We start from the raw sequence: 22,054 nt of genomic DNA, 5'->3' as shown, positions 1-22,054 counted from the left end.
GAACTTCATCTGTCACAGGAACTTCTTCTAGTCTCTCTCTCTCTCCGAAGTAAAGCTCATGCCTTTGGTAGTTGCCATTTCAATTTCTGTCCAAAATCTTGTTTTAAAGAGTTTTTTTTTTTTTTTTTTAATAGAAGAAGCTCGTAAGATTTGGAGTGAAAATCAAGAATCTCCTCCTTGCATAGTCAAGCATTGTTTCTACAACTAAGTTATTTTCACATCTATATTTTATATAATATCTAAAAGTCAAAGCATAATATTTAATGTTGTTAAGCTCCTATTGAGTTACATTATCGATCATATCACCATTTTTTTAATTGATTTGTTCCTCTAATTTGTAAGAAATTATTCTATAATCCATTGGGTTCATCAATACTATTATTACTAGTCATAACTAATCTACAAAACTTGCTTGCTAGTTAAACTAAATTCAAACTAAACCCTAGTTCCTACCCATTTTATCAATTCCAAAGCTAGGTATTCTTTGTAATGTAGTGTTTTGTCATGAATTGTTTAAGAAATCATAGAGCTCAACATAAAAGAAAAAAAAGTACCACCATAAACATAATGTTGAATATAAAAAAAAGTACCACCCATAAATCTTTCAAATCTTTATCATATATACATAGATTATGCTCACATATGAACCTTTACTAGTCACAAACCCACGCCATGCTTGGGAATAAATAATTATTTTGTAATTGTAATATCATGTATAATTTGTTCTCTAAAATTTATTGAAAATTAAATAATTTGTTCTTCCTTAAAATTAAACACTAATTAGGTATGAAATTGATTCTTTTTGTATGTTGCCTTTTCATTGTAGCTCAAAAATTCATTTTTCCCTTTATTTTTAGGTTGAAAAGTATGAAATTTTATTATATTTTGGCTAAACTCTCTAGTTTTGAGTAAAAAAAATACAATACACACACACACACACATTAGAAATTAGAATTATGAGCCCTAAAAATGATAAATATTCAAAAGTTCTATTCGGTCCACTTTGGTTTTATTCGGTCCTTTCCTTCCACATTGGTCCTATTCTGTCCGCTTCAGTTTTATTTGGGCCATTCAGTCCACTTTAGTCTTATTCGGTCCACATTAGTCTTATTCGGTCCATTCTCCCAAGTTCGGTTTTATTTAGTCGACATTGGTCCTATTTGATCCATTTTAGTCCTATTCAGTCCTATTTGTTCCTATTCGGTCCATTACGTCCACTTTGGCCCTAATTTGTCTATTCATTCTTATTCAGTCCACTTCAATCCTATTCGGTCCACCTTGTTCCCATTCGGTCCACTTCTTTCCATTTGTGTCCACTTACATATCTAGAAAAGACATGTTTAGGTTGAGAGCACAAATTCGGTCCACTTCTTTCCACTTGGTCCAATTCCGTCCATTTGTATCCACTTCGGTCCATTTTTGTGCACTTACATATTAGGAAAAGACATGTTTGGGTTGAGAGCACATATTTTAAAGGGGAAATTACAGTTTTCCCACATGTGGTTTGCCTGAAAAACACTTTGCCAACCTGTGGTTTAAAAATTGGCAATTTACCCACCTGAGGTTAGCTTGATTTGTCTCTAGTTACCCACCTCTGTTAAAAATATGGATAAATTTGTATTTTTGCTAGCCTTTATGTCTCTCTCCTCTCAAAATATAAAAAACTAAAAATTCATGAGAATAAAAGATCTAAAAGTTAGGTTTTAATTTATAAAATTAAAAATTTTCTGAAGAAATTGGTCGATTCAATAACGCTCTTGAGCTTCTTGAGATATGTATAAACTATAAAGGTTTGTCGCATTGAGCTAAGGGAAGAGACAAGCTTGGAAGTAGGCTTGGAAGAAAACACACAGGAAGTGATCTTACGACTGACCAACCACGATGAGAATTGCTCTACTCTTTGCATTGTTGGGATGAAGGGCATAGGGTGAGAGCTGGGATTTGTTTACACAAGTGGTGCGCCTTCCTCAACCTGAAATCTCTCCAGACGTTGAAATACAAAAATTGAAAAAAAAAAATTTGCAGAAAAAGAGAGAAAAAATTGTTAGTATGAGTTTGCCCTATAATTTGTCTCTTTTTTTCCCCTTAAGATAAAGAGAAAATGAATCATTTTATAAAGGAATTAGAAGATAATAGAATGGAAGTATTCGGTCATGACCATTTCATTCATTTATACTAAACTTTCAACCAAGTGATAGATGGAATATCCATTCAAACATCTTTTGTTATTCCAAACGGAGATTTTATTTATGTGGAGAAGAATTAATATTTAATGGGGTTTCATTTCATTGAAACCACTTACTTTTTTTTTTTGAATGGATATAGAGGAGAATTAATGAAAAAAAAAAAAAGAAAAAAAAAAAAAAGAATGGAAGTAGGAAGATGTGGGTCCTTGCCAAAACCTAGCTTTCAAAAATATTTTTTTCTCTTAATTTTTAAGTTTTTTATATTTTGAGAGGAGATAAACATAAAATAGTAGAAAAAATACAAATTTATCCCTACTTTTAACAGAGGTGGGTAACTGGAGACAAATAGAGCTTATCTTAAGTGTTCATTTTTAAACCGTAGGTAGGCAAAATGTTTTTCGAGCAAACCACAAGTGGGTAAAATGTAATTTCCACTATTTTAAATCTAAAACTCATAATATCTAAAATTTTAATTAAAACATTTATTGTTGCTACACTTTTGTTAAGCTACATTAACGTAGCATTTTAGAACATTTTGTCAAGCAAAATTTAAGTGAAATTCTCTCTAAATATGAAGGCTATGAATATACAAATCTAATCTTTAGGATAGTTACTCATTTTTTTTAAGTCATTACTTTTAAATGAATTGCATGAGGTTGATTATACCTTCAAGCAAAATAAATAAATAAATATATGTGTGTGTATGTGTGTATACTTTTTATTTGAATAAATTATTCAATTTATTTGTTTTCTTAAAAGAGATTATTATAATAATCAAAACTCATAACAAACTTATACTAAATATGAATAATTTATTTTCTAAATTTTATTGTACAAAATTTTTTCACCCTAAAAATTAAACAATTTTAAAAAGTAATTTCCATCACTCTATTTTTACAAATATATAATTTTATCATTTTTAATCTTTTTTATTGATACTATTCTTTTTTGTTAATGGTCCAGATTCTTCTAAATATTGTTATTATGCATTATATTTTCCTAGTTTCTTTTGGTACAATTAGAAATTTTAAATTTCAAAGTTATTATTCAAATTCTCATTCTCTTAAGGAAATTATTATTATAACAAAAAATTATCATATAATTTTTTTTTTAGAGAGTTTCAACCTATGATATCCGCTCTTTATTATCAAACCAAAACACTAATCAGTTTTTTATGTAGGCAAGAATTGAACCTCAAATCTCTTATTCAAGCATCTAAGACTTTATCAGTTGAGCTAACTAAAACCCATTATCATATAATTCAATTGATATTACTCAACCCAAACTTTTATTTTCTCATTCTTAAGTAGGTACACCAAATTGGACCGAAGTGATCTAAAATAGACCAAATGGACCGAACAGACTAAACTGGACTGTATGAACCAAATGGAACCGATTTGGATCGAATGGATCAAATGAAACCAATTTGGATCAAATGGAGCAAATTAGACCGAAATGGACCGTATTGGAAGTAATGGACTAATGTGGACCAAATTAACCGAAGTAGACCGAAGTGAACCAAATGGAGCAAACTGGACCAAATATACCAAATTGGACTGAAGTGGACTGAAGTTGACCAAACCGAACCAAATAGATGAAGTGGATCGAAATGGACTGAATGTCGTTCTGTAATTAGCATAGCCAAGATTGTGTTTTGATATTAACTCAAATTCTTACTTGCAAAATAATCAAGTATTAACTAAAAAAAAAAAAAAACCAAAACTACAAGAGGGAGATATATATTACTTGTATTGGGGAACTAAAAAATACAACACCAAAACATATGATCCTAAATTAGAGTTTTAAAAATCACAATGATTTATTAATATAAAGTAAAGTTGCAAAAAAGAATAAAAAACCAAGAGAGAGAGAGAGAGAGAGAGAGAGAATAACCACTTTTTCAAGAGAGAATGTGAGAAAGAATAATAAGAAATTTATTGAAAATAATATGAGAAGGAAAAAAAAAGTAAAATAAAAAATAGTAATAAACACCAAATTATCCAAGTCTTGTTATATTATGTAATAAAATAACATTATATTATTATATACTATCTTTATAATACAACTTTAAAACACAACTTAATCACATCAACCCAAAGTAAAGTTCCAAATAATACAAAAATTCGTTAGCACCCACTTACCCCTTTTTTCTTTGTTTTTTCATAATGGAACTCAAGTTTAGCCTTTTGGCCCTCAACTTATATCACTCGTAGCACAAAACAAAAGCTAAAAACAGTAGGCTTCTTTGAGAATTTCAAAGTGAAATTTATTAACTTCATACCTTCTTGATTTCAAAACTTGGGCCATGTCACTGCTAACACATTTATCTTTAACCATTTAAACCCCCTTTTTATGAGCTTCTCGCACTCTGAAATTGTCATATAACAAAATATGAACAATTCAGCATAAGCAACAAAATATACTCCCTTTCTAGTTTCTGTCTTACCTTCTGTTTGCTATGTCATCTTTTTTCATTAACTGTTAATCATAGAAACTTTTTGACACAAACTTAAAAAGTATAAAGAATAAAATGAAACATTTGAAATGTTAAAAGACCATGATGAATGTTAAGGGTAATAACTAATAAATGTAATTATACTCTTTTTTTTTCCCCCCCAGAATTTGAGAGGCTTTACTTGATGACTTTAACGTGACAATTTAGGGTCTGTTTGAGATTCGCTTATTTTATTAAAACTGAAAACTTTTTGTTAAAAGTACTGTAAATAAAAGTAAGAGTTAGCGGTGAGTTCTAGTTAGTTCAACTGGTAAAGTCTCTGATAGTTGTATAAGAGATCTAGGGTTCGATCCCCGTCTACACCAAAAACTGATTGGTATCTTGGTCTGACAATAAAGAGTTATCATCAAAAGCGAACGCTATAGGTTGAAACTCTCTTAAAAAAAGTAAGAGTTAGCTGAAATAGTACAGTCAGATCCATAAATAGTACCAAAAAGTGCAATGAGACTCATAAATAGTAGCAAAAATAAACTAAATAGTAAAATAAGTTGGCAAAATTAATCATGTCAAATCTAATCGCGAATGGCCCTAAATAAAACAAAAAAGATATTTGTACCTACTACCAAATTGTCAAGACTCAAGAATATTGCTGGTAATGATGCACATAGTTGACATCCGTACTGATGTAAGGGATGATTATTAAAATTTGTTAGTCTCACAAAAAGAATCCATCCAAATGATTTGTCTAGCAGCTTTGGAGAGTGGAGATTAATAAAGAGTACAATGGCAGGTTAACGAAGGGGAGGGGAAGAAACAAAGAAAGAAAGCATGCGAGACCTATTTGTCTGCTTTTACAAGTTGCAATTACAATTACATATTGCTTCTTAATCAATAATTCTATGACTACCTCAGTTGACCAAAGCTGCAAGATAATTATAATTTGACTATATACATTATAGGGTAATTATTAGCACCAGTGGGGCATCCTAAAGTATACCTCTAAATATGAAATTAAAGTATAGTCTTTATCACCACACCAATAGATTTTAGTTAACTCAACTAATAAAATACTAGATTTGAGTATAGTCTTTACCATCACACCAATAAATTTCAGTTAATTCAACTAATAAAGTTTCTTAGAATCGATTAAAGACTTGGGGTATAGAGCAATCATATTGAAATAAATGCCACAGGTTCAAAACTTATGGTGTTTCGAATATGTTAGATTATAGAAATGCTTAACTCAAAATAAATAAATAAATAAAATAAAAAAGAAGAAGGGGGGAAAGCTAGAGTCAAGCATCAGCAAATCAAAGCCCACTTTCATAAGAAATTTTTAATGCCTTTTTCATAGGAAATATAAAAAGTTATCAAAAAAGTCTATTGCTTGTTTTCTTTTTCTTTTTTCCATAAAAAAGATTTTTAAAAGGCGAAAACCACATTTTCGTCCATACATTTTCACTCGATTCTCATTTCAGTCTATAACTTTTATTTCCACCGCTTTTAGTCCCTAATATATATATATATATATATAAAGAGATCTCATTTTTGTCCCTACCGTCATCTCACGAATGGAAATAATCTACGTGACAAACAGAGTGCATTGTTGGCACACTAAATGCTAACGTCAGCATTAAAATAATAATATTTTATTTTATTTTGCATTAAAATAATAAATAAAAATGCCACCTCAGAAAATTAAAAATCAAATAATGAAATAATTTTTTTTTAAATCTTAATAAAAGAAAAGAATTTTTTTTTTTTTTTAAGAACATGAAGAACCAAAACATGTGTTCTTCACGGTCAATCATCCAACCTTGTCCAGAAAATAAGAACAGAAAATTAAACTATAGATCCACATCAAATTAAACATGAACAAGAAATTAAACATGAAAACAAAATATAAAACCCAAAAAATTCGAACCTCAGAGCCAAAACCCAGAATTAGAATTCATGCCAACATTCTTGACAAACCCAGATAAAATTGATAAATTAAACATGAACATATTAAATATTTGAACAAGAACACAAACCCAGCAAATTTAAAACCCAAAAAATTAAATTCAAACCCAGATTCAAACCTAGATTCAAAAATTTAAATTCAAACCCATATTTCAAACCCCCACGCCAACAAAATCAAACATCAAACACAAAAATCAAATCCAGATTTTTGGCCCCCAAACACTAAATTCAAACCCAAATTTTCAGCCCCCAAACTCAAAACTTAAAACCCAAATTTTCTTATACTTTCTGAGATACCAAACACAAACCTCAGATCCAAGCGGCTCATATAACCTCAGGCAGATTTGGTCCTCTATTCCACTCTCCACCAATGGAATCGTACATCAACGCAAGCCCTTCTCTTAAACCTCGCAAACTCCTCCCACTCCATCGCAACAAGTCGTCAATACAACCCATTACTTGAACCAAAACCACTTTGTTCTCTAAATGAGAGCTCCACGGCGTGGTTTGCGAGGATGTAGACATGTCTAGCGGCATAACTTGCCGCGACGATGCAGCCTTTGCCCGAGACAGCTCGGCTTCGAAGCCATGCGCGTGCCTCCACGTCGTATAAATCCATCAAGCTTGCGTACACGTGAGCCTCTACATTCGCCATGGCTCGTGGAGGTTCAGTCCCGATTACGGTGATGCCAATTTTGAGTTCGCTGATCACGTAGAAATGCCGTCAATTGAAGTGCCGATGCAACTGTATCTCCACCTCAGTGTTTTGTGGTGTAGGTTGTTGCTAGGTTGTGGGGGTGGTCTAGTGATGGTGGTGTGGTGGTGGGTCTGCCTCTCTCTCCACTCTCCAGCTCTTTCAACTCTCACTATGTCTCACCCTCTCTTTTGCTTTGATTTCTAAATCTTGGCTCTATTGGGGTTTGATATTTTGTTGCTTTTGCTAGGGGTTCATGTGTTTGTTCAATATGCTTAGATCCCTGTCAATAGTTCAAAAAAGATTGTTTTGTGCTTGGAATATTGATCTTGTTCTTATTTAATTCTTTGTTCATGTTTATTCTAATGTAGATCTTATGTTTAATTTTGTGATCTTATTTTTTGAGTTATTCGTGATTTTTGGTTTTCAATTTTGAGATCTTAAGTCTGGGTTGGTGTTCTTGGTGTTCTTGTTCAGGATACTTTTAGATCTTAATTTATGTGGATTTTGATTTTTATTTCTGTATTTAACTTTTTTTTTTTTTTAATTTAGATGCTAACGTGGCATTTTTTAATGCGAAATAAAATTTTTTATTATTATTTGAATGGCCACGTCAGTTTTTAGTGTGTCAACAGCGCACTCCGTTTGCCACGTGTGCATTTTCCGTCTCTGATGTAATGGCAGGGACAAAAACGAGACACATTTTTTAGGATAGGGACTAAAAGCAATGGAAATAAAAGTTAGGGACCAAAGTGGAATCGCGTGAAAATATAGGGAAGAAAATGTGGTTTTCATCTTTCTAAACTCATTTCCTAAACTAATGTCCTTAAGGCATCTATTAACTTTTCCATATGACAAATTGTGAACAGATCAGCATAAGCACTAAGAGGTCAAGCCTTGATACAATGGCAAGTGCCACCACCAAAAGTGACATGTTATAGGTTCGAGTTCATAAATTTACCTCTCCAATAAATTAAAACCCTGAATCCATCTCCTGAGGAGGGGTAAATTGTTGGGGATGAAGGGCATACAACCAATTTTAACAATAAGTATGTTTTTGGAAAATTGTCTCATTTTCATATGTTTGGTAGATTTTTTTTTTTAAACTATCTCATTTTCATATACTTGGTTGCATTCTTAAAAATGAAATATAATTTTTTTTTTCAATAGTTTTCATATTGCCTCTTAATTTCCTTTATTTTGCATAGCATGAGATAGAGTTATTTTCCGAAAAAAAATTGTTCAAAACAATCTTTTAAAAAGTTATATTTTTTCATAGAATTTTCAATGGACTAAAGATGATTTTCCTTTGACATATTTTTTTTATGCTACCAAACACAAGAAAATGCATAAAACTATCTTCATGAAAAAATTTCCTTTGAAACAAACTATCTTCAACAAGTTTATGACAACCTCAATTGACAAATGTTGTAATATAATTATTATTTAACTACTATATACATTCAAGGGAATTTATCAGCACCAGTTGGGCATCCTAGAGTAAATCTCTAATATTATATTAGAATACAGTCTTACTGTGTATATATATATATATATAAAGAGTATTAGACTTTATGTTCGTTTTTTAGATCCCTTAAAACACAATTGGATTAACCTAGTTAATTAACCAAGTTATTACTTAATCTAAATTCCAGATCTAGGTTATCACAATCAAACAATCATATCATGTATAGCAGCGGAAATATAAATAATACAAAGATATGATCACCTAGAAAAACCAAACTGGTAAAAAACCTGGAGAGGATTTAACCTAACTATCCTCAAGGTAAACTAGAATCCATTATAGAAAGAATTGAAGTTTTACAATAGAATTTAGACCACTAACATTTTATTGCTACCCACCAGTAGAAACTTACTAACACGACCACGTGTAAGTTTCGAGACCACAGACTCCTTCTTTCTTGGATTCTCCAGCAAGTACAAGCACTCCCGCTTGTGTATCTTTAAGCTCTTATGGCAGCAACTGAATGATCATCAAGTTCTTGAAGAAATCTCATTCTTGATAATCCTAAGCTTGTGTGAAGGAAAGGTCCTCTCAGATCTCACAAGAGATTCACACAACCAGCAATATGAGCAACCACTAAAACGTGGCTCGGGTTTGCCTTATATACCTAGGGCAAAAACATAAAACTCTAAACATTTTAGGAGTTAGGGCTGAGTTGGAATTATGTAGTAAAAATGCATTCTGCCCGATTTTCAATTGATCGAGCCTAAACTTCGATCAATCGAGCTAGGTCGAAATGCATAGTGAATTTTGCATCAGCTCGATTCCAACTTTACATAAAAGACACAACTTTGAGCAAGCCTAAACAAGACTAAACAACCTATTTTGATCATGGTTTGCCAACATTACATATTAGAGTTCTAAATACATAAATTCCTAAATCTTTAGAACCTAACAAACTCTCCCTTTGGCAATCCATGACAAAACACAAACTAAAAGCTTAAAGTTTACAAATAAAAAGCCCTTTACAAAAAATGCTCATTATAACAAATTCAATCCTGACTACTATCCATCAGTTGCAAGTGTAGACAGCAGCACGACTAAATCAACCTGTATTTCCTAAGATACTCAACAAACGCATAAACGCATGTGTGAAAAATAAAAGTAAACAAAATAAATTCTTGATTTCACCAAAACACAAAATAAAGTCATATATCAATAAATAACTCAAAAATATAAGTCAATAAGCAGTGAAACAAGAATTAAAATAAATGTATCTCCCCCTAACATGAATAGCCCAACAAAAATACACCAAGAGCCAAAAAAAAGTAAATACACAGTGCAGCTCTTAGATACAATCTAATCACCATAGGCTCCAAACAAGAACAAAACTCCCCCTATCAATAAAAACTCTACAAGCTACTCCAAAAGCTACTCCCCCCTTTTGTGACGGAATGCCAAAGAGCAATCAAAATCCATCACCAAAAGGAGGTGGCGTAGGAGATCGTCTAAAATGCGCCAACTCTGCACGCAAAGCATGAACCTCATCGAGCAAGTCCACCAAAACCTGTCCTTGAGCCGCCTGAACGGTCAAGACATGATCCAACGTACGTCAAATGTCGAAATCATTCGAAGTAGTCGGTGGAGGAACATTAGCAGCAGCAGTAGCAGCACCAGACACCTCAGCCTATGCATCACCTGTAGAAGAGAGAGGAGGGGGTACAGCACCAAAAGACTAAACTCTAGCTTTCAAGTTAGCAGCCCTCTACTGAAGGAATGTGGCACTTATGGGACTAGTAATATGTATGGGCTCAGACGCGGGGAAACCATCTAAACCTAAAAACAACAAAATCCTATGAATGAAAATAGGATAGACAAGAGCGTGACCAACAGCACTACTCCGATGAATCTCAAATAACGAAGAAACAGATGAGGAAAGGAAATAGAAGCACCAAAAACAAGGGCATATAAAAACACACATCGCTCAATAGGGATGGTTTGGAGATGAGAAATATGCCACAAAGAATGACATGTTATCCTAAGAAAAAGATAGGTAGTCTCAGTAAGCTCAGCGAACGTGATTCGAGGATCAGAACCCCACTGGATAGAAGACCCAATGATGTATGACATGACGTCATCTAAGGGTCGAGACTCCTCATAAGGATAGACGGGTTGCCTAACGACCAGAACCCCAAGAGCATCAACCACTACCTTAGGGGTAATGGTGAACTCAACACCTCGTATCCAACTCCTAACAAGTGTGTTGGAATCATAGATATGGCAAGAGAGGTTGGAGTAGAACTCTCTAATCAGAGAGGTCAGGGGTGGATGATCTATCTCCAACAAAGACAACCAGCCTCTACTCTCAAAGTTTGCCCTAATGGCAGGATCTAACTCATCTAGCACAACAGACCGCTCAGCCTAAATTTTCCTCTTACTGTTCAACTTATCAAAGGCCTCTCTGTTTTTGTCATCCTTAAACCGCTCACTCCTAGAAGGAGTCTCAGAAGAAGTGGAGGGAGTCCTATGGGCTCTAGTCTTCCTAGGCATGGTGCTAGAGAAAAGGACAAAGACACAAAGTAGAAGCAAAAAGAACAAAAAGAAAAACCAAGGGAAAATTGCAAGTTAGCACCAAAAAATAAAGAAAAAATCTATATGATGCATGGACAGTTAAATGTCATGATGCATGCTCTAATACAGTGAAACTATGATTCAATTTTAAGTTCAAATTCATAAAATTGGCTTGAGCATAGAGTTTCTAACAAAAACCCCAAAATTTTGAAAACCACTTGTTTTTTTTACAAAAACTTTGACCAATTGATCATCACACAAGTTATAAAACATATTATAATGATCAATTACATCAATTCAACAAGCCAATTAAACTCAATTTAAGCAAAATCCCCAATTCGGGTGCATTCAAGCCCTAGAAAATCCAATTTCTCACAAATCACAAAATTGATCAAATTAACCCATCAAGATGAAGTTTATAACATCCTAGCACAAAAACCCATTGATCAATTTCAAAGAATACGACTTGAATCATCAAAAACCCCAATTTTTAGTAGGTCCGAAAATCCCAAACAAATGCATGAATTTGTACATGAAAACATGAAATAAAATGCAAAAGGAAGGGTAAAATGGACTTACCGATGTTGGGAGAGGAAAACCTTGCAAAAAATTCGGAGGAAAACGACAAAAAAAATTGATGTGGAGCCTAGTCCAAATCAGAGAGAGAGAGAGAGAGAGAGAGAGAGAGAGAGAAAAGCTTGAAAACTTTTGAAAAAGGTAAGTTGAAAAAGTCAAGATCTGATTTTTAAAAACCTAATTCACAATTTTTGATTGATCGAAACAGATAGAGGCTCACTTAAATTTTCAATCGCAATTTCGATTGATCGAAGAACAGGTTCGATCGATCGAAATTGTAAAAATATGAATTTTTGAAAAACAACTGATTTTGATGTAGACTCTCCTCAAAACATTGAATTTTATGAATAAAATGCATGAGTATGAGATGAAATGCTTTTCAAAAACACAAAATTGAAACCCAGTTTTCCCAAGATTAAGCTTTTCAAACATTCTCCCTTTAAATTCTCAAGCAACAAATCAGTTTTGCATAAAACTCAAAGTATTTTCAAACTTGGTTGGTCAAACCAAAAACACACACAATAACATGTACAAAGTTTAGCAAAGAGTAACTTGTGTAGTATGTGCAACTAACAAAAGTTTGAGATATATGTGAGGTGATATGTGAATAGAAATCAAACACAAAGTCTACAAAATTCATCACATAAAATTTGAAAGAGACTATCACCTAAAGAGTTACATCATATAACTCCCACATCTCCTAGATCATAAGTTTGCAATCATGTAAGTTTCTTGAATTTGCCTCATATTATACACACCAATTTTAGTTATTTAGAAACTTATTAAAATAGCCGGGATAATGTATACACCAATTTTATTTATTTGATTTAGCTTTAAGTCCAATAATGTACACACCAATTTTAAGCATTTAAACTGAGGCTACACCTTATGTTCTTTATGTGCATGTGCTACACTTTCTCGAGCACAAAATCTTACAATATGTACTAAGGTATTCATAATTGGCTAGTGAATAGTGATGAGATAGTTATTTATGCATTTCTCAAAAGATTCAAGTCCGACAGTAAAAAACATGTGACTTCAAGATCAAGACAAAGTGATAAAAAAAACCATAAACATCTTTCCCACACAACATGCATTACAAAGCTTCAACTAGTAAAGTGCAAAAAATAAGCTCATCCAAGCTAAACAAGGTACAAAGACATGTTATATGAAAATAAATTAACCAACCTTGTTTTCAAAAATCAAGAGAATAAATACACAACACAATTTGCTTCCTTTTCTCCCTTTTTTTTATTTTTTATTTTTTATTTTGAAAAGAAGAAACAAAAAACAATCCTAGAATGAAATGCATGAATGTTATACAATGCAAATCCTAAAAACAAAACTTTTTTTTTTTTTTTTTTTTTTTTTTTTTTTTTTTTCCAAAGAACAATGGTCACAAAGAGTAAAGCAATAAGGCACAAGGACCATGTCAGAAAGACTCAATTAGATCGAGCGTTTTGCATCAAAAACTTTTTAGATGCACTTCGAGCATTGGAGTTCTTATTCACATTAGAGTGATTTCCAACTCCAGGATTGGAATAAAGGTTTAGAGTCTTTACCAATTCATCAATAAGTGCCATAGGATCTTGTGCTTGAGGCACAGGCACTTTCGGCTTATTTGCTCGCTTAGCTGCTTGCAGCTTGTAATAGCTTAGACGAATGTGATCAAACTTTTCACAAAAATGACAAACCCAAACAGGCTTACCATGCATCTTGTCCTTAGAGAGAGTAGACTCCTTAGGTTTGGACTCTTTCAGATAAACCCTAATCTTCCTAAGAGGTGTGACCTCTACAGGTTTAGTTGTCTCACTCACAACCTCACTCACAAGGGGTTCAGAGGAAGAAGAATGAAAAAAGTTCGTGGAATTGGGTGCAGACACAGAGATGTTTTCAACAAAACCTAATCCAGATTTGTCAAAAGGAGCCTTTTGAACACTCAGCATATGATCAAGTTTAAAACTAGCAGATCTAGCAACAAATAAATCAAGTTCCAAAGATTTAACTTTATCAAGCAAAAGCATATTTTCAGTTTTTACATTGTTCAAAAGTTCATTAGCATCAAACAATTTAACAAGCAAATTTTTCTTATCAAGCTCAAGAGATGCAATTTTCTTTAAGCCAAGTTCAACATTTATGGCATCCTTTGCAGCAACTTTGCAAAATTTACTATAGACTTCTTGAAGATCTGCATCCTCAGAGAGTTCTCCATCAGAAGGGTTCTCTTTAACATACACACTTTCATTGACTACAGTAGTGGCAATGAAGGCAATGAAGTTTTCATCCTCGTCACATCCGGACTCATCATCAGAAACTTCATTATTACTAAGGGTTACAGTCAGATTTCCCTTAGACCTCAAGTCTGTAGGACATTCAGATTTCATGTGACCATACCCTTAACATCCAAAACACTGAGGACCCAAAGAATTATTTGAAGATTGACCAACTTTTTCTCTAGATTTTTCATTGTTGTTAACCTTAGTGGGATCATTCTTCCTATAGTTTATAGGTTCAGCAGTGTTTGTACCTCTTGCCCTTCTGTTACTATTCCTAAGAAAGTTTCTAAAGTTCTTGGCAAGGTAGGCAATCTCTGTAGCAGAGAGCTCATCATCAAATTCACCGACCTTAACATCATCAACAGACTTAAGAGCCATTGACTTGGATTTGCTAGTTTTGGGTAGGTCCAACTCATAGGACTGAAGAAATCTTACAAGTTCATCAACAGGGATGGAATCCACATCCTTACTTTCAGTTATGGTAGTCACGTTGGGTCTAAAATATTCAGTTAAAGATCTAAGAATTTTCCTAACAATTTTAGGTTGATCATAGATTTCACCTAAGTTGTATACAGAATTAACAATGTCATTAAGTTTAGCATAAAATTCATCAAAGGATTCATCATTAGACATCCTAATGCTCTCAAACCTAGAAGTTAATTGCTGCAACTTATTTATTTTGACAGCCTTTGTGCCTTCATGCAAAGTCTAGAGGATTTTCTAAGCAGTGTGAGCAACCTCAACATTAGAGATTCTCTTAAATTCCTCCAGAGAAATAGCGTTAAAAATAGCATTCATAGCTTTGCTATTGAACGCAGTTGCTTCTTTATGAGAAGTTTGCCACTCACTCACAAGAGTAGTGGGCTTCTCCCATCCCTACTCAACGGAGTTCCAAACTCTCTCATCAATAGATTTCAAGAATGCTTTCATCCTTACTTTCCAAAAAGCATAATTATTCCCATCAAAGTGAGGAGGAATAACTAGAGAGTGCCCGTGTTCTAGGACAACAAGGGTCAAGGATCAGCTCAGAGATCAAAAGATCTACAAACAGAGAGCTACCTGCTCTGATACCATTTGTTTGTTTTTTAGACCCCTTAAAACACAACCGGATTAACCTAGTTAATTAACCAAGTTATTACTTAGACCAAATTCCAAATCTAAGTTATCACATTCAAACAATCATATCATGTATAGCAGTGGAAATATAAATAACACAAAGATATGATTACCCAGGAAAACCAAACCGGTAAAAAACCTGGGGAGGATTTAACTTAGCTATCCTCAAGGTAAACTAGAATCCACTATAGAAAGAACTGAAGTTTTAGAATAGAATTTAGATCACTAACATTCTATTGCTACCTACTAGTAGAAACTTATTGACATGACCATATGCAAGCTCCGAAACCACGGACTCCTTTTTTCTTGGATTCTCTAGCAAGTACAAGCACTCCCGCTTGTGTATCTTAAGCTCTTATGGCAGAAACTGAATGATCATTAAGTTCTTGAAGAAATCTCCTCCTTGATAATCCTAAGCTTGTGTGAAGGAAAGCTCTTCTCAGATCTCACATGAGATTCACACAACTAGCAATATGAGCAACCTCTAAAACGTGGCTAGGGTTTGCCTTATATACCTAGGGCAAAAACATAAAACCCTAAACGTTTTAGAAGTTAGGACTGAGTTGGAATTATGCAATAAAAACGTATTCTGCCCGATTTTCGATTGATCGAGCATGAGCTTTGATCAATCAAGCCAAGTCGAAATGCATAGTGAATTCTGCATCAGCTCGATTCTAACTTTACATAAAAGACATAACTTTAAACAAGCCTAAACAAGACTAAACAACTTGTTTTGATCATGATTTGTCAACATTACACATTAGAGTTCTAAATACATAAATTCCTAAATCTTTAGAACCTAACACTTTAGAAAATAAATGGGAGGATAGAGTCAAGTATCAATAAATCTTCAACTATATAAACCGAAGTAGCTAATACAAACTCAGGAGATTGAAGAGCATCATTTCCTTTTAGCCTCCTTGAAAAAATTCTGAGACCAATTTCTGGTGTATACTAATCCTCCTAAAATCTGATACATCTCAAAGAGCTTTATCAAACCAGAGTCCACAGTATGCTTTAGAAGAGTCAAAGAGGCCCTTATACCTGACACCATGATATCTACTCTGCAAACTATATCCAGAAGGGCTTCTTTTTACGAAACCTCCAACGGCAAATTCCCAATAAGACTTCATCAAGCCTCTCTTGGACAGGCCAAAGAGTGACTTGATGAAGCAATACCTAGTCAGCATGATTCTATAAAATGCTGAAATTTATAATATGTGAGCGTAATTTACAAAGCATACGATGCTGTCACAAAGATGCATAAATAAAAATATTATATGATCATTGTCTGCAGACCACATCATTTATGTCATATAACAATGCTACATACTCATGCAATTGGTGCTACATGTCTCTTTCCTTTTTTGGATTCACAATAGGTGCTATTTTAGTGTAAAATAGCAGCTACTCATTTACATATGGAAGATTTAATTACCCCTTTGTCATTGTTGTAGGAAGTAGGGCTTTACAATTTCAGAGCTTAGTAGCAGAAACTTTTTGCAATACAAAGCTTTAACGAAAAAGCTCTTTAATTAATTAGCATTTTGAGTGTTTGGAAAATTACAGTGAATAGTGCTTTTTAAAGTTCTAGATTTATTAAGAATGAACAATGAATTGTAGATGCCATCTCTTTGTCCCACAAGCTGCACTAGTTTCCAAAACTCTACCCTTCAGATGACCGAGCCAAATCTTCCTTTCGTGAGGAAGGAAAGTAACACATATATACTTGTTATTGTCTAAATGTCAGGTAATCTATGTTATGATTCTAATGACATCACAAGTGCAGGAAATGGATGGGTATAATGATTTTTTATTGTACTATCAGAGAGTAATTTTGCAAAGTATATGATGTTGTTAGAAAAAAACCAAAATAAAAAAAGTATGTGATATTCATCTGCCTACTGTATCAAATATGTTATATGACATGCTGGCATGCTGCATACTCATGCAATAGGTATTGTTTGAGTGTCAAATACCATATGGAAGATAAAAAAGCTCCACTCTTTTAAAATTAGGCCCTCAACTAATATCACTCGTAGCACAAAACAAAAGGCTAAAAACAGTACGCTTCTTTGAGAATCTCAAAGTGAAAATCAACTTTATACATTTTTTAATTCAATATTGGGACATATCACTGCTTACTCAATTATCTTTAACCATTTAGACCCCTTCTTATGAGCTCTTCCACTCTGAAATTGGCATATAACAAAATATGAACAATCCAGCAAAAGCAATAAATATACTCTCTTTTAAGAATTGTGAAGCGAATCCTAATTTTTTACGCTCTGGATTTTAGAAATCTTGTTCATATCAACATTCAACAACTCAAAGTGTATCTTTAAGATATTAACCATATAGACCCCCTTCACGAAAAATTCCCCATCTTCAAAATGGAATATAAGAACATATAATAGCAGAATAACATAACACAAGCGCCTTTTATAAAGTATAGCATCCCCGTTTTGCATATACGAGGAAAAGAAGTGGACAATTCGTCAATTTAGTTTTAAATAACCAATCACTCAAAAATCTTAAGCTGATAAAAAATCATACAACAACTTAACGAGTTGATGAAGCAATCAATAGTCCAGGTGTATAGCATCATAACACACCCAATTGGTGCTATCCCTTGGCATGATAGAATGAAAAGCTATAGATTAGGCAACTAAGCCAACCAAATTGAGTTGCTTATCAACAAATGGCTAGACAGGAAAGACTTCAATAAACATGAAATCAAGAACCCATTGCATCAGCTATTATAATGTAGTACTTGGATAGAAAAATTAACGAGAATTGTGAGTGGAAACCCGAGAGAGAGAGAGAGAGAGAGAGAGTGATGAAGGGGGTGTAGATAAGGTAAGTTCTCTTCTTTCAAGAACATCTTAGTATGTGTTTGGATTCAACTTATCTTACGTCTGTGTTTAGTCCTTTCACGTTTCCTTCTTTTTTTTTTTTTTTTTTTTGTAAGCCACAGTTATTGACTTTTAGAGACAATTCACTATTCATGAACAGTGCATACACGGTTCACGCATTAAAAAATATTAAAAATGGGTCCCACAGCACTATTCACACATTTAAAAATTACTTTGTTACAGTGTTTTCAGTTTTAGCAAAAATAAATTGTATCCAAATGGACCCTTAGTCATAGACTTATCAGAATGTACCAAAATTTTTTTATTTACAATAGATATTTGAATGGATATTCATGATGAAGTTGTTACATTTAGTACCAAAATTATGAAGAAAAAAAATTCTTAACTTTGGTTTTATATATATATATATATATATATACATATATGATGTTGCGGAAGTTATAAGAAAACAAACACGTTATTTTCTGAAAGAAAAATAAACTAAACAAGTTAGCTTATGAATGATAACCTTGAATCCATGAGAAGTTTCTTGAATTCACAATGTGATAGGATTCTGGAATCTACCAAAAATAAACAATAGACAAAGTCTGAATTTTTATTAATTTGATAACTAAATTGCCTTGAAGGCTAAAAAGTGTTTAAATAGTAAAAGAAAACCTAGGAAGCTAGGAATACGCCCAAAAAACCCTAATTCATACTAATCACATAATTAGGTGGCAAAATAGGAAATTTTACCGAAATAGCAAAATTGTGATAATTGCAAAAATTGAAAGTACTGTCTCTAAGAGATGTTTCAAAACAAACGGCATCTTATTCTGATTTTTAAACTAAAAGTTATTAATAAAAAGAAATATTACTAAAAATAGAATAAAAATCACTATTTCTGAGGCCTTAACAGGGAATTCACCAAAATTATGGCAACCCTCAAGGTGTCTTGAGTCTTGATCATAAGACCATTTCCCTTCAACCCTCCAAATTTCACTCGATTCCAGCACCATTGCCCTGATGGGTTCTACTGACACCCTCCCTTAATCTTGCACTGTAATTTCTAGTGCTCTCATTGCTCCTAGAAGTCATGTGTTGTCTATTCTACATAATATATATATATATATATGTGTGTGTGTGTGTGTGTGTGTTAAGTTCAAATTACACCTAATGTAACTCTAAGTTATGTTATATCACTCAATATTTCATACTATACATGCTTGCAAAATTTCAAGATAATCTGAGATCAATAACTATATCATAGATCATGTGTTTGAATCTTAAGTTTTTGCATTTAAAATTGTGCATAAAATATGGGCTTCTACTTCAATGGTAAGTGGCATTTGATTGACATCAAACTTGATGTGCGTGTTAAGAACATAGTAAACATATAATTCAATGTTTGGTTTTTTTAAAGATTAACGCAATAAAAAATTATTAGATAACGTAACATTACTTAGAGTTACGCTCAGTTTTTGCATTTAAAATTGTGCATAAAATATGGGCTTCTACTTCAATGGTAAGTGGCATTTGATTGACATCAAACTTGATGTACGTGTTAAGAACATAGTAAACATATAATTCAATGTTTGGTTTTTTTAAAGATTAACGCAATAAAAAATTATTAGATAACGTAACATTACTTAGAGTTACACTCAGTTTAACTCTTTCTCTCTCTCAATATATATATATATATATATTAAACTACGCTTTAACTACCAACACTAATAGATTCCTTTCCCCTTTTTTTGTCTTTTTAAATAATTTGATATTTAAAGGAGGGAGATTTGATCTTTAGATGCCTCCATTTGAAATACTAAAAAGTGAAAATTAAGTTACAAGGCTCTTAGCATATTTGAATTTCAATTAACCCAACTGATAAAATTTCTTAATATTGAATAGGATTTGTATAAAGTGTAATCAAGTAAAAATAGACACCATAATATTGAAATCTTATTTTATTTTGTCTGTATATATATAAATATAAAGAATATCAGAATTTAATAATGATTAACTAGAAAACAAATGAGACAGCTGGCCAAATATCTGTCAATTCTTAAAGTATATAAACCAGAGTAACTATTCAAAAGTCAGGAGATTGAAGAGTATCAATTAGCCTTTTAGCATCCTTGAGACAATTCTGTGACCAATTTCTGATGTCCACCAATCCTCCCAAAATTAGATACATCTCAGAGAGCTTTATCAAACCACAGTATGCCACAGAAGACTCAAAGAGGCCCTTATACCTGACACCATGGGATCTTCTCCTTCTATCCTCAAGCTATAACCAGAAGGGCCTTCTTTTTACCAAACCTCCAGCAGCAAATGCCCAAGAAGACTTCATCAAAACTCTCTTGGACAGGCTTAAGCATTCCCTCTCTGTCACCCTTGTCCATTTCTACCCACTTGCAGGCCGCCTTGTGACACAAAAAAATGAAAACCCACCTTCAAGCTTGATATTTGTTGATTGCAGTAACGGCCCTGGAGCTAAATTCATCCATGCATCTCTAAACATGACAGTATCTGATATCCTTTCTCCTATTGATGTACCATCAATCGTTCAATCTTTCTTTGACCATAACAGGGCAGTCAACTATGATGGTCATACCATGTCTTTGCTTTCCATTCAAGTGACAGAACTAAAAGATGGTATCTTTATAGGCTGTTCCATGAACCATTGCATTGGCGATGGAACCTCTTATTGGCATTTCTTGAATACTTGGTCCGAGATCTTTAGGGCACATGGAAATAACTTATCTATAACACGCCCTCCTATCCACAAGCGATGGTTTCCTGATGGCGTTGATCCAATCATCAATCTCCCTTACACACATGAAGATGAATTCATTTCCAGAATTGAAGAACCAAAACTTAGAGCAAGAATGTTCCACTTCTCATCTGAATCCAATGCAAAACTCAAAGCAAAAGCCAATGCAGAATCCAACACCAACAAAATCTCTTCCTTTCAATCCTTATCTGCACTGGTTTGGAGGTGCATATCGCGTGCACGTTGTCTACCACATGACAAGATAACAAATTGCAGATTAGCCACCAATAACAGGTCAAGAATGGATCCATCCTTGTCGAACGATTACTTTGGGAACTCGCTTCACACAGTCAAAGGAGTAGCAACAGTTGGTGAATTGCTTGAACATAATCTTGGGTGGGCAGCATGGAAGTTGCACGAGGCCGTGATCAACCACTCTGACAAAGTTGTGCTTGACTTCCTTCATACCTGGCTGCATTCTCCTTTTGTTTTCCAACCGGGTCAGTTTCTTGACCCATGCAATGTAGTGATGGGGAGTTCACCCAGGTTCAATATGTATGAGAATGAATTTGGAATGGGGAAAGCAGTGGCACTTCGCAGTGGGGATAACTTTGATGGGAAAGTGGCCTCATACCCGGGTTACGAAGGAGGAGGAAGCATTGATTTGGAGGTGTGCCTTCCGCCAGATACAATGAGCGCTCTTGAGTCTGATGAGGAGTTCATGGACGCGGTCTCTCTGTCCCACCAGCAGCACTAGTTTCCAAAGTTCAACCGTGCAGATGACCAAGCCAAATCTTCAATGCATATTTGTTAGTGAGTGTCTAAATATTGCAGTTAATCTGTGCTATGATTCTAATGACATCAAAATGCAGGAATCTATTGGTAATATGTGAGCGTAATTTATAGAGCATATGATGTTGTCCGAAACATAATTAAATAAAAACAGTGTGTGATTATGACATATAACATGCTACATACTCATGCAATAGGCGCTATTTTTTTTTTTTTTAATTCACACTAGGTGCTACTTTAGCGTAAAATAGCAGCAGCTCATATACCATATGGAAGTACCCCTTTGTCATTGTTGCAAGAAGTAGGGCTTTAGTTGTAGAGCTTTAGTTGCAA

At 33.5% G+C, this 22,054-nt stretch overlaps 1 protein-coding gene across 1 annotated transcript; it reads left to right on the top strand.

Moving 5' to 3' along the window:
• Positions 1–20,318: 20,318 nt before the first annotated feature.
• LOC112040526 (protein ENHANCED PSEUDOMONAS SUSCEPTIBILITY 1) lies at positions 20,319–21,728 on the top strand. The gene has a single exon (XM_024073412.2). The coding sequence runs from the start codon at positions 20,319–20,321 to the stop codon at positions 21,684–21,686; it is 1,368 nt and encodes a 455-aa protein (XP_023929180.1). The 3' UTR covers positions 21,687–21,728.
• The last annotated feature ends 326 nt before the right edge of the window (positions 21,729–22,054 follow it).

The sequence above is a fragment of the Quercus suber genome, unplaced genomic scaffold (assembly GCF_002906115.3).
Source record: "Quercus suber isolate HL8 unplaced genomic scaffold, Cork oak 2.0 scaffold_3B, whole genome shotgun sequence".
Lineage (NCBI taxonomy): Eukaryota > Viridiplantae > Streptophyta > Magnoliopsida > Fagales > Fagaceae > Quercus > Quercus suber.
This window is presented reverse-complemented; position numbering and strand designations above follow the sequence as displayed.